At 43.6% G+C, this 13,904-nt stretch overlaps 1 protein-coding gene across 1 annotated transcript in view; it reads right to left on the minus strand.

The window, feature by feature from the left end:
* LOC138755183 (mucin-5B-like) overlaps window positions 1-13,056 on the minus strand; it is a 143,584-nt gene extending 130,528 nt beyond the window's left edge. The window contains exons 1-3 of the mRNA XM_069920689.1: window positions 12,749-13,056; window positions 3,257-3,371; window positions 59-149 (exon numbers count right to left, since the gene is read on the minus strand). Coding sequence (XP_069776790.1) covers window positions 59-149; window positions 3,257-3,371; window positions 12,749-13,056 — 514 coding nt within the window. The remainder of the gene's footprint in view (window positions 1-58; window positions 150-3,256; window positions 3,372-12,748) is intronic.
* Between the last annotated feature and the right edge of the window lie 848 nt (window positions 13,057-13,904).

The following is a 13,904-nucleotide window of genomic DNA, read 5'->3' on the forward strand; positions in this document are numbered from 1 at the left end:
GAACATTTTGAATCGAACAAGTTGTGTGATCTTCCCAATGAGCTGAGTGTAGACTTACCATCTTCAATGAACTCGTTGTAGGTGGGAATGCCATTGTAATCTCCACAAAGCCCACATGTCTGATTATTGTATTTTGGAGCAAGCTCAACCTGACACAATGGAAGATAAAGAAAATTAATGTGTCCTTCATCCTTCAATTCACAGAGTTTCACAGCATGAAAATGGGCTCTTTGGCACAAATTGACTGTGCCAACTAAGCTAACTCCATTGGCATGCAGTATCTGTAAACATTTCCCATCCACATGCTTGTCTGAATGTCATTAGAAAATTGCAATTGCTTTAGACCATAAGGAGCAGAAGTAGGCATTTGGCCAACTGAGTCAGCTCCACCATTCTCCCACTCATCCCCAATCCCCCACCTTCTCCTCATAACCTTTGATACTCTGGCTATTCAGATAACTATCAATCTCTGCCTTAAATGCACCCAACATTGTGGCCTCCAAAGCTGCCTATAGTAGTAAATTCCAGAGGTTTGCCACTATCTAGCCAAAGAAATTCCTCCAGTTCTGTTTTGAATGGGCACCCTTCACACCTGAAGTTGTATCCTCTTATCCTAGCCTCTCCTACCATGTCTTTCACATGTGTCTCAATGCCATACCTGGCAACTTCCAGCTGTGCTCCTTGGTCATCAACTTTATTTCTTATACCACGGGCATTTAAACACAAGACATTCGTCACACTTTTCCATGGAGAACACGACCCATCTCTCATGAAGGAGCCAGCAGTGGAGATGGTCAAGAACTTCAAATTACTGGGTGTCAACATCTCCGAGGAGCTTTCCTGCAGCCTCCAGGTTGATGCAATCATGAAGAAGACTCGCCAACAGCTATTCTTAGTAAGGAGTTTGAGAAGATTCAGTATGTAACCGTGGAGAGGCATAGGTTTCTTTATGTATTTCTTAGACAGTGGGATGGCAGCCAGGGCAGGGATGTGCTCCTCTTGTAGTATGTGGGTATTCCTGGCTATTTCACCTGTGGGAAGTACACCCAACTGCAGCTTTTGATAAACCATGTTAGCCAGCCAGTTCTGGATGAACTCTGGATTATTTTGGAGGCTGAGGGGATGATCGACCGGAGTTACAGGGACACAATTATACCTAGGGGGCAGGAGGAAGGTAGATGGGTAAAATTCAGGAGAGAGCAAGGGAGCTGGCTATCAGTGCAGGGTACCCCTCGAATACCATGTTGAGGGAGACAACCTACAAGTGACAAGCCAAGGTGGTCAGGTCTCTGGCATAGAACCTAGCTTTGTGGTTAACAAGAGAAGGGAGGAGAAGGTGAGCTATCATGATGAGGGATTTGATAGCTAGAGGAATAGATAGAGTTTCTGTGGTAGAGAATGAGAATTCTAGGTGGTATGTCCCTCAGGTATAAGGGTCCATGATGTACATGTAGGATGTGGAAGCTCTGGAGAGGGTGAAGAGGAGATTTACCAGGACGTTGCCAGGATGGAGAAATAAGTCTCATGAGGCAAAGTTAGCAGAGCTGAGACTTCTCTTTGAAGCGTAGAAGGATGAGGTCGACAAGATTATGAGAGGCATAGATGGGGTGGACAGCCAGCGCCTGTTTCCTAAGGCAAGATCAGCAAACACCAGAAGACCTCTGTACACAGAGAAAGGAGGAAAATTTAGGGGAGCCATCAAGGGTATGTTTTTTTTTAGAGAGAGTTGTGGGTGCGTGAAGTGCCTTGTCAGGGATGGTGGTGGATGCTGAAACATTGGGGACATTTGAGAGACTCTAGACATATGGATGGAAGAAAAATAGAGGGTGATGGGGTAAGAAGGGTCTAGTACTTATTTTTTAGGAGGGAATATATGGGTCGGCACAACATTATGGTAATTTTCTGATCAGCATATGTTGGGTCACAGGGGTCCCAATATTTTACCAGTTATATAAAGATATTGATGGTATATTTCCTGTGCAGAGGACATTAGGAGACATTAAAGTGGCATAGTTAGTGCGATAGTTAATGCAACACTGTTACAGTGCCAGTGCCCTGGGTTCCAATCCAGCACTGTCTGTACGGAGTCTATACTCCCTCCCTGTATCTGCATGGGCTTCCTCCAGGTGCTCTGGTTTCCTTCCACCCTTCAAAGCGTACAGGGACTGTAGCTTAATTAGGTGTAATTAGGATAGGCTCATTGGCCGGAATGGCCTGTTATTCTGCAGTGTATCTAAATATTAAAATAAAATGGTTGTAGTCAGTGCGAGTCCATGGACATAAGTCCAGGGGGACTGCACAACTCAGTTCAAACAGATCTCCAGTTTGCAGATGACACAACTGTCGTTGCCCTGATGAGTCAGCTTACAGAGGTGATTGTGGGCTTCAGGAAGACGAAGGTCCACCACTCTTCACTACATGGAGAGAGGAGAGAGCAGCAAAGTTGCTCGGCATGCACGTAGTGGACAACCTATCCTGGACCAGTACCTTCGCTTCCAAAAGAAGCTACTGGCCCCCATCTTGACTACATTTCACAGGAACGCGATTGAGAGTGTGTTGCCTGGCTGCATCATTGTGTAGCTCAGTAGCCAAAGGCATCGATACAGAGGATCATTACCACAGTGGGGAATGGGGTTCAAAAAATTGTCCATCCAGCACACAGGATCCTTGACCCACTACCATCATGAAGGGCATACAGGAGCATCCAAACCAGGACTGGCAGGCTGGGAAATAGGCTTTTCCTACAGCACTGTGAGATCGATCAACAATATCCTGCACTGGTAATTGTGGGTGTGTTTTAAAGAAGCTGAGTAAATTATTCCAAAACATTTAAACCTTTAGTTTATAATATTTTGATGAATACGTGTGATTATTTATGTGCTGTGTACTGTGTGTGTGTGCACTGTGATGTGGAGAAACACTGTTTTGTTGGGATGTATTTGTACAGCCAGATGATAATAAACAAACTTGAATCTGAACATATCCAGAATAAATTTCTTGTTTATGCAACAGAGGTCATCAGAGATTTGATGTGGCTGACAAATATTCTCTCCTCTTAAAAATCCATCTTCCAAAGGATGTGCAATCCAATGCAGCTTATTATTATATTTAAAGAGCTCTCAATCTGTAGTCATCCATTAGTTTAAGGCACAGCCCATTTGCACCTTCTCTCTGCTATTTAAATGTGCAAGCAAATAGCTCAAGGCATTATAGCTGGGCAATTGTTTCGAGAAATGTCTCCTGCATTTGCACTTACCATAAGGGCATCCTCTCTGTTCCACATTAGAGTCAGTCCAAATTTTCCATACAGCTTCGTATACTGAGCATTTCGTTCGATGTAGAGACCGGGTCCAAAGTAAGGGAGCATGACTCTGAAAAAGATTAGTCCTTGGAGTGACAGAGGATGAGGGGTGATGAGATGATGAGAGGCATTGATTACGTGGATGGCCTGAGGCTTTTTCCCCAGGGCTGTGTAATGGAAGATTCTAACCGTGTTTTTTTTTACTTTTGCACCCGTTGCTTCTGCAAGGCTGAGAACCTGCTTGTGTTTTAGAATCAGCAGATATAAGCTAAATTCCACCGAGGGGCCAGAGATGCAGTTATCCGACGAAAGGACATCTATGTACCAAGAACATTTAATCTTCCTGCTTGTTTTGGTCACAGACTGTCAGAGGCCTAGCCATGATGCAAAATAAACCACTGTATTCAAAGTGATAAGCTGAAAATTATGTTATTCAATAGAAGCCTAAGCATGCTAGCTTGCTTGCTTATCTTTCTTACTGTGCTGGGATTAGGTGCTTGGGTAAGCAGTTTTTGGGTAATATAAGCCATGGTCCCGCTGCTGAAGTTTGAGACTCTCCGAGAGGTGGCAACATCTCTCAGCAAGCAGAAGAACTTCTAGAGTCCAGCCAACATCCCGGTCGGGGGAGGTGCTACCGGCGCCCTGACAACCTACTACAAGTGTGCAGTCGTTGCCTCGCTTCGGCAGTTGGGACCAGTCTAAGCGTTGATAAGTATAGTTGGGAAGGGCTAGCATATTGTAGTTTGAAATCAGCTTTTGAATTTCTAATAAACATTTGTATAAACTGAACTGATCTCGGTGTGTGTGTCTATTTTCTTTCGGTAGCTCAAACACTGTGACCAATCTAAAATGAACAAAATGAGAGGTATAAGTTTACCCAAGACAGGCTGAAATGACTCACATCAGGTGGCATAGTTTTAAGGTGCTTCGGAGTACATGGGGAGTGTCAGAGGTAGATATTTCAAACAGAGGGTGGTGAGATGTGCTACCAGCAATGTTGGTGGAGGCTGGTGTATTGGAAACTTTTAAAAGACCATTTAAATAGGTCCATGGAAGTGAGAAAATAAAGGGTTATGCAGTAGGAAAGTCCTAGGAAGTTTTTAGTGTAGGTTATTAGGTCGGCACAACACTCTGGGCCGATGGGCCTGTACGGTGGTGGAGATTTCTCTATTCTAATCCCACGCTAAATTCATTAAGTCCATGTTAACCATTCAATGTCTTTCCAGCAACACACGTTCTGCTGACGAACCCAACGGGTCCAGCAGCATCAGTGGGAGAAAACAAAACTGGCAAAGTTTCAAGTCTGATCCCTTCACCAAGAACCCACTCTCTCATATGTGCTCTCATATGTGCTCCACTCCTTTCCACCATTTGGTCCACCACCTTCTATACCTGCTGATTCAAGAGCTCGGCTTCTCCAGGCCCTACCTCCACCACCCCTTCAGGCAGTCTGCACAAGATCTCAGTCAGCTTCTGGACAGAACGATCTATTTAACCTTGAACCCTTCACTAAATGCCCTCTGCTCCGTGACAGTTCAGCCATGGGTGACATTTTTTTGCACAGTTGCCCCAACTCCTAGCCCAATTATTGTTTCAGACCAAATAACATCTTCAGAGAACATTACAACACAGAACCAGGCCCTTCAGCCCTTCTAGACTGTATCAGTCTATTATTCTCTCTAGTCCCACTGACCTCCACCCCGACCATAGCCCTCCACATCTCTACCATCTGTGTACCTATCCAAATTTGTCTTAAATTGAGCCCGCATTCACCACTTCAGCTGGCAGTTCATTCCACACTCCCACCATTCTCTGTTCAAAGAAGTTCCCCCTCATGTTCCACCAAAACTTTTCCCCTTTTACCATTAACCCATGTCCTCTGGTTTGTGTCTCACTTCCCCGCAATGGAAAAAGCCTAACTACATTCACTCTCTCTTCTCCCTCATAATTTTAAATACTTCTATCAAATCTCCCTTCATTCTTCTATAGTCCAGGGAATAAAGTCCTAACCTGTTTATCCTTTCACTGTAATTCAGTTCCTGAAGTCCAGGCAACATCCTAGTAAATCTTCTCTGCACTCTTTCTATCTTATTGATATCTTTCCTCGTATTAGGTGACCAAACTGCACACAGTACTCCATATTTCGTCTCACCAATGTCTTATACAACTTTACAATAACATCCCAACTCCTGTACTCAATACTTTGATTTCTAAAGGCCAATATTGCAAAAGCTCTCTTTACAACCCCATTCACATGTGATGCCACTTTCAGGGAATTATGTATCTGTATTCCCAGGTCCCTCTATTCTACTGCACTCCTCAGTGCCTGTCCATTTACAGTGTATGTCCTTTCTTGGTTTGTCCTTCTAAAGTGCAACACCTCACATTTTCTGCATTAAATTCCATCTGCCATTTTTCAGCCCATTTTTCCAGCTGGTTAAGATCGCTCTGGAAGCTTTGAAAACCTTCTTCGCTGTCCAGAACACCTCCAATCTTAGTGTCATCTGAGAACTTGCTGATCCAATTTACCACATTATCATCCAGATCACTGATATAGACGACAAACAACAATGGTCCCAGCACCGATCCCTGAGGCCCACCACTAGTCACAAGCCTCCAGTCTGAGAAGCGATCATCCACCACCACTCTCTAATGTCTGAACCTTCCTGACTAACCTCCCATGTGGGACCTTGTCAAAGTCCTTACTAAAGTTCACATAGACAATATCCACAGCTGTAAATATCTTCATCAATCTTCCTGGTAACCTCCTAGAAAAATTGTATAAGATTAATTAAACATGACTTACCGCACACGAAACAATGTTGACTATCCCTTATCAGTTTCTGGCTATCCAAATATCTCTTAGAACACCTTCCAATAATTTACCTACTATTGATGCCAGGCTTACCAGCCTATAATTTCCAGGGTTACTTTTGGAATTTTTTTAAAACAATGGAACGTGAGCTATCCTCCAATCCTTTGGCACCACACCCATGGATAAGGACATTTTAAATATTTCTGCCAGAGTCCCTGTAATTTCTACACCAGGCTCCCTCAAGGCCCAAGGGAATATCTTGTCAGGCCCTGGGGATTTATCTACCTTTATTGGCTTTAAGACAGCAAGCACTTCCTCCTCTTTAATCTGTATAGATTCCATGACTTCACAGCTTGTTTTCCTTACTTCCCAAGTCCCTGTGCTTGTTTCCTGAGTGAATCTTCATGAAAATAAAATTTAAGATCTCCCCCATCTCATTTCATTCCATAGAAAGCCGACCACGCTGAACTTCAAGGGGATCAATTTTGTCACTTAAAACCTTTGGCCCTTGACATACCTGTGGAAACCCATAGGATTTTCCTTCACATTGTCTGCCAAAGCAACCTCATATCTTCTTTTAGCCTTCCTCATTTCTTTCTTGAGGTTTTTCTGGCATTTTTATACTCTGCAAATACCTCATTTGGTACATGATGCCTTTACCTGCATACACCTTCCAACCCAGATCCCCAATATCACTCATAAACCAAGGTTCCCTGTACCCACTAACCTTGGCTTTCATTCTGACAGGAACGTACAAACACTGGGCTCTCAAAATCTCACCTTGACCAGACTTGAATCTCAGCAAGTTATGCATCTTATCTAGTTGGAGAGTGGCTTGATGCAATCTAAAGTCTGGGCATTCTCCAACCAGATAGCATACTTCATGATTTTTTGAATTCCCCCCCTCCCCCAGTCTCTTCCTACCCCTCTGTACCCTTTCCCCAGCTCCCCATCCCCTTTCCCTCACTTATCAGACAGCTATATCCTCCCCCAGCACTTCTCAGCTTCCCTTCTAACCTCCTACCTGTATCCACCTACCATCTCTTGCCAGTTAGCCTGTGCCCCTTCCTCTCTCCCTGCCTCCCACCCTCTACCCCCCACCCCCCAATCTTTTATTCAGGCACCTTCCTGTTTTTGCTTATGCCTGATGAAGGGCCCAGGCCCGAAACATTAAGGACCCTTTACTTCCTGTGGGTGCGACATGTCCTGCTAAATTTCTTCAGCATGTTTGTGTATTGCGCTGTTTTGGTGCTGACAAGTCGATGAGTCGGGAAAGTTCTTTGCACACTGAACTGAGTGTAGAAAGTGAAACAATGTCTGGATCACTTGGCAATAAGCTGGCTTAACATCGTCCATTAGTGATTTATTTCAATCACTTAGATGTAAAAGAAGTGAAGTACTTGTGCAGTTTTGGACACCTAATTACAAGAAAGATATCAATAGGATTGAAAGGGTGCAGAGAATATTAACAAGGTTGTTACCAGGATTTGAGGAGCTGAGGTACAGGGAAAGATTAACAGGATTTTATTTCCTGGAGCGTCGCAGAATGAGGGGAGATTTGATGGAGGTATACAAAATGATGATTATAGATAGACCAGTGGTTCTCAACCTTTCTCTTTGCACTCACATCCCACTTTAAGTAATCCCTATGCCATCAGTGCTCTGTGATTAGTAAGGGATTACTTAAGATGGGATGTGGGTGGGAAGGAAAGGTTGAGAATCACTGTTCTAGACCCAATTGTTACTGAAATATTTTGCTTGAGAAAAATTGTCATTGGTCCATTTCCTTAGGAGTTCTGAAACTGTGCACATAACGAGACAATTAGGGACAATTAAAACATTGGTTTTCAAACTTTTTCTTTCCACTCACATCCCAGCTTAAGTAAGCCTTATGTCATAGGTGCTCTGCAATTAGTATGGGTGTAGAACAGTGGTTCTCAACCTTTCTTTTCCACTCACATTCCACCTTAAGAAATCCCTCACTAATCACAGAGCACCGATGGCATAAGGATTATTTAAAGTGGGATGTGAGTGAGAAGAAAAATGTTGAGAACCACTGGGATAGAGTAAATGCAAGTGGGCTTTTTCCAGAGGTTGGGTGAGACAAGAACTGGAGGACATGGGTTCTGGGTAAAAGAGGAGCACATTTCTTCACACAGAGAGCGGCGAGAGTGTGGAATGAGCTGCCAGCTCAAGTGGTGAATACGGGGTCGTTTCGTCATTTAAGGAAAACAGTGGTTAGGTACATGGACAGGTACAGGTCAGTGGGACCTGACATGTAATAGATGGGCTGATAGGCCTGTTTCCAAGTGGTAGTATTCCATCGTTCACAGAAAAGCAGACAGCGTCGGAAGTCAGGATGGAACCCAGTCACTGTGAGGCAGTGGCACTACCTTCATCACCACAATTCTGCCAATGTGCTGGTGAGGGAGAGACCGAGAGATGGAGCAAACCGCAGGCACCTCGAGTCCGACAGGTACGTTTTGTTGGTGTGTGGCTTCCTTGAGAGCTGGCAATTGGCAAGCTCAGGAGTGCCCTGGTCTGAGGCACTATGTACTCCCACACAGCTCTTACATTTGGAAAGGAACCAGCAGTGGCCAACCTTTTGATTTTAATTTAGACACACAGCATGGTAACAGGCCATTTCGACCCACGAATCCATGCCACCCAATTAACCTACACCCCTGGTACAGACTCATGGGCTGAAATGGCCTTTTATCATGCTGTATGTCTAAATTAAAAATTAAAATGTTGCCCACCCTGAGAGTTCAAGGAAGTAATTTCATGCCAGAAGGCCAATATGAGGGGAGAGATTATCACATTGAATCACAAAAAAATGGCTGTGCTGCCAGCCCTGCAGGTGCGGATCTACGGAGAGCAGGGAGCGGAGACATAGCGCTCATCCCCAGGGTCCAAATACCCAGTCAAACTGTCGCCAGTTCTGCACAGGCTTTAAGTGGGCCCAAAATGGTGACATGAAAAGTTGAAGATTCCAGGGAAGAAGGGCACTAGTTCAGGGCACCAGGAAATGGGGAGACTATCCTCCGTTTGAGAAGGAGAAGCAAAGGAGACGACCCATAGGATGGTGACCATGGCAGCAGATGAGTGGTGTGGGGTTCTGAAGCTGAAGAATACACAGGCAGCAGGCTGTTGGTGACTCAACATGAGGAACTCATGTGGGCTGCAGCTGCCATTGACTACAATCAAGGGGCTCGCACCAGGCTGTGAACTGCTGGAGACTGGATGGAGACTGGCTGAAGGGGTAGCAGATATTGGAACCAAGATGCGATGAGGGCTTCCGGATCATGCCAGAGGTTTGGATCTGAAGGTTTGGATTTAGACGGAGCACAGGTTGCCAATGGTTTGGAATGAAGGCTGTGTGGCTGCCAGGGTGTGGGAGCGCTGGAAGTGAACCCACGGATAGACTCTCTTTCTGACTCTGATGTGCCCCAGGCAATTACTGCTGATGGTAAATCTTTGTCTGCCTTATGGTACACAAAGGAAAATTTTGTGTAATATTACGCAGTTAGCGGAATGCCTTTGCAGAGGCAGCAATCAGGAACCAGACAGGGTTCAAATCCTGTGCTGTCTGTGAGGAGTTTGTATGTTCTCCCTGTGTCTGCATGGGTTTTCTCCAGGGGCTCTGGTTTCCTCCCACTGTTCAAAACATACCAGGGTGTAGGTCAATGGGGTGTAAATTGGGCAGCGCGGACTCATGGGCCAAAATGGCCTGTTACTGTGCTGTACGTCTAAATTTAAATTTAAAAATTACTTTTTCTGTTTTATTACATAACAATAAAAAAATCATGAATCTGATCTAAGCAGAGTTTTATAGAGCAGCAACATTACCAGATGACCTTTGAACTCAATACCCCGACTATAAGACTTCCTAACCATCAACTTGCATGGTAAACTTGCAGGATATATGAACTTGGACCCCTAGATCCCACTGTTCTGCCACACTGTTAAGAATCCTGCAATTAACCATGTATTCCACCTCCTGGTTTGACCTTCCAAAATGCATCACATGACACTTATCAGGATTGAACTCCACCTGCCACTTCTCGACCCACCATTGCATCCTGTTTATATCCTGTGGTAACCCTTCTAATAATCTTCTGCACCATCCTCAGCACCTCCAATCTTTAGATCATCTGCACTAACTCCTCCACTTCTTCATCCAAGTCATATATAAAAACCCCAAACAGCAGATGTCCCAGAATAGATCGGTACAGAACGCCACTTGTCACTGACTTGCAGGCACAATACTATCCATTTACTGCCACCATTTGTCTTATTCAGGAAAGTGAATTCCGAATCCAAGCAACCATAGCTTAGGAATTTTTGAATGAGCCCACCATGGGGCACCTTGTCAAACACCTTTCTAAAATCCATACACCCCACATTCACCACCTTAACTTCATTAATTTCCTTTCTCACCTCCTTGAAAAGCACAATTAGGCCCAGGGGGCTTGATCTTCCACTCACAAAGCCATGCTGACTATCCTTGACAAGACAGTGTGTCTCATTTTTTTTAAAATATTTTATTGATGTTTATATTATGCAAAATTGAACAGTAAAGTTATATATTGTAATGTTCTAATTCAGAACCCCTACTAAAAGCTGACACGTAGGAACCAAGGGACAACAACCTGCAGCGCGAAAGTTTCAGAATAGCCCGAATTCTTTAGGCTATCATAATAACCCATAGATGACCCCACATCTTTTGGAAGTTAATATTTGAATCTTTCATGGCATATCTATTTTTTTTCCTAAACTTAAACAAGACATAATATTGTTTAACCATTGTCTTTCCATTTCATCAAAATTGCACATCTGGCCATCAATGAAGTAACAGATAAAATTCAGTTTTGAGTTGGAGTCAGTAAAACGTCATCATCTTGAAATGATCTGAATTCAAGGGCAAGGTTTTAACTTGAATTTAAGAATCACTAATAATGTTTGAAAGATATCTTTCCAAACTAGGGCAGGTCCCGAACATGTGAGCACAATTTTACATTTGTCACATAGAGAATTTATAGCTGAATAAAAATGAGACAGTTTAACTTTAGCCATGTGTGCTCAATGGACCACTTTAAATTGCAACCAGCAGGGCCACGCACAAAAGGAGGTTGTATTCATCAGATTACGGTCCCAAACCTCATCAGAGAATGAAGTAGAATGTTCATTGTACTAGAATTGTTGCAACCAATCATGGAAATAGATAAAGGTGAGCATCTCAGTAGCAGTAATTTGACCTGATTAAATAAAGTAGAAACATTTTCCTTAAAAAGATGTTTATAACTCCTTGTAATTATAATATTGAGATAGATCAATTGATCCTTCACAATCTTAAAATGAAAGTTAAAATATCTCGATATAGAATCATTTAAAGGTAAAAGTCCACTTTGATGCAGATTCACCTTGTACCCAGAAAACTGATTAATATGAGAAAGCGAAGCTAATCTGTTTGGTAAAGAAGCATATGGATTAGATACAAAAAGCAAAAGATCATCACCAATGCTCCAGCATTCTCTTCCCTCACCTCCTGTCATAACCTGAGGCACACCTCTTCCAATTCCAGGGACTCAAACATGTGAATATTTTTAAGAAGGTTCAACACTTCCACTGTCTTACCCTCAACATGTACCAGCACAATAGCCTGTTCTACACTGACCTTACATTGACCAAGGTCCCATTCCCTGGTGAAAACTGGGGCAAAGTATTAATTTAGGACCTCCTCTGCCTCCATGCACATGTTCCCCCATTTATCCCCAATTGATCCTATCCTCACTTCCATCAAACTTTTTGACACACTTTTTGCATGTGTGAAGAACACCTTAGGGTTTTCCTTAATCCTACTTGCCGAGGTCTTCTCATGCCCCTATCAAACTCTCCTTGGTTCTTTTTTAAGTTCCTTGCAGGGTACCATGTAATTCTCATGAGCCTGTCTTGACCTTTGTTTCTTAAACATTAGGTATGCTTTGTTCTTCTTCATGATTAGCTGTGTCAACCATGGCACATTTACTTTGCCATCTTTTCCCTGGCTCAGTGGAACAAACCTATCCAGGTCCCTCAGCAAATTCCTTCTCATCTACTTTAAGAAATACTCCCTGAATCTTGAAGGTATGTTCCCTAGTTCTGCTTTCACCTGCCCAATGAAAACAACTTTCCTGTTTCTAGTCTCTCTGTTCCTTTCACGATTTTGCGTTTCTGTACAATCCCCGTTATGAATTCCAGCGAATACATCCCAAGCGACTCAATCTCTCTTCATTGGCTGACCTCCTCCTCTTTGGAATCAGCGTTTTCCAGTCTGCCTTCAAACCCAGTCTATCCTTTCTCAAATAAGGAGCCCGACACCGCACACAGTCCTCCAGGTATGGCCTCATCCATACCCTGTACACTTGCAGCAGGACCTTCCTGCTCTTAAATTCAATCCCTCCAGCATTGAAATTCTCTAAGGGCAGACTGCAACCTGTTAATAAAGACAAGAATATATTCCAGTGCTGAGACAGAAAGTTAAAGAAGGGAGAGCAAGATGTTTTGTAAGTAAAGACATGGTTCACAGAGAGTCCACACCCACAGCTTATAAACTGGATATTCAATATAAAATAACTGGCCGTCTCACTTACATCTCATCATCGACCACTAGAAATTTTGGTGTCATGTAAATCACAATATCCTTGATTTTTGCTGAGATGTAATGTATTTTTGGGTGCCCATTGGAGATAACACGTTTTATGTGAATGGAGAATTCTTTGTATTGAGAATTGCAGTCAGTCACAAAATTATAGTCGCAGGTTCCAGGAAACTGGTAAACATCCCCGTCAAAGGTCTTGAAGTGATTGTTTCCCCAAGTGCTGCAGACATGGTCCCGATGGTTTGGTAACCTGGCTATGAAATGAGAGGTGCAAAACTTGGTCACAAAGAAGTAAAGCATGCTCAAACTGCCACATGGGCTCTCAACGTCTGAATTACAAACTGAGGTAAAAGAAGGGCTGAGCGATTAACGGGACACCACTATAGTGCCAGCGACCTGGGATCGAAGCTGGTGCTGTCTGTCAGGGGTTTGTCCATGGGGGTTTCCACCAAGTGCTCCGGTTTCATCCACATTCCAAAGATGAGTCGGTCGAATGGTCACATGGATGTATTTGGGCAGCGCGGGGTCAAGGGTCAGAAGGGCCTTTTACCGAGCTATATTTCTAAGTTTAATTTAGAACTGAAAAGAAATTTCCTCATTTTTTTTCTAAGTCATGCCATTGATTTCTTTGTCAACCGTAATGCAACAGCAGTAAACGAATCCCTAATAATTAGTGTCAGATTAAATTTAAGATTGTTACACTGCAAAATATGACATTTTCCAAGTTTAATCTCACCATGTTTGATTTCCTCACAGAACGTCGATGAAAAGACCCAACTAAGCAACCATATCGTGATACACCATGGGCCCATGATAAACCGAGCAGGTATGGGCAGACTTAGCCTGACTCGCTGAATACTGCACCTTTTAAACCATTTTTTACAGGTTCATAAAATTTATTGTAGGGCGTGGTTCCAAGAGGATACTCACCTTCCCAACTTCAGTGAACACACACGACTGCTTCCAATGACTGGGGAGAATCCAACCTGTGACCGCTTCCCCCACCCCCCCCCCCCACCTGGTCTATGCATTCTGTCACGGGGAATGTAGCCAGCTGACCTATTGGACAGGGACCTACCATTGTCTGTTGCACCACATTAATGCCATAAGCTCCTGGAGTCAGACAATGCGGAATCAGGCCCTTCTCC

This window comes from Narcine bancroftii, chromosome 1 (genome assembly GCF_036971445.1).
Source record: "Narcine bancroftii isolate sNarBan1 chromosome 1, sNarBan1.hap1, whole genome shotgun sequence".
Lineage (NCBI taxonomy): Eukaryota > Metazoa > Chordata > Chondrichthyes > Torpediniformes > Narcinidae > Narcine > Narcine bancroftii.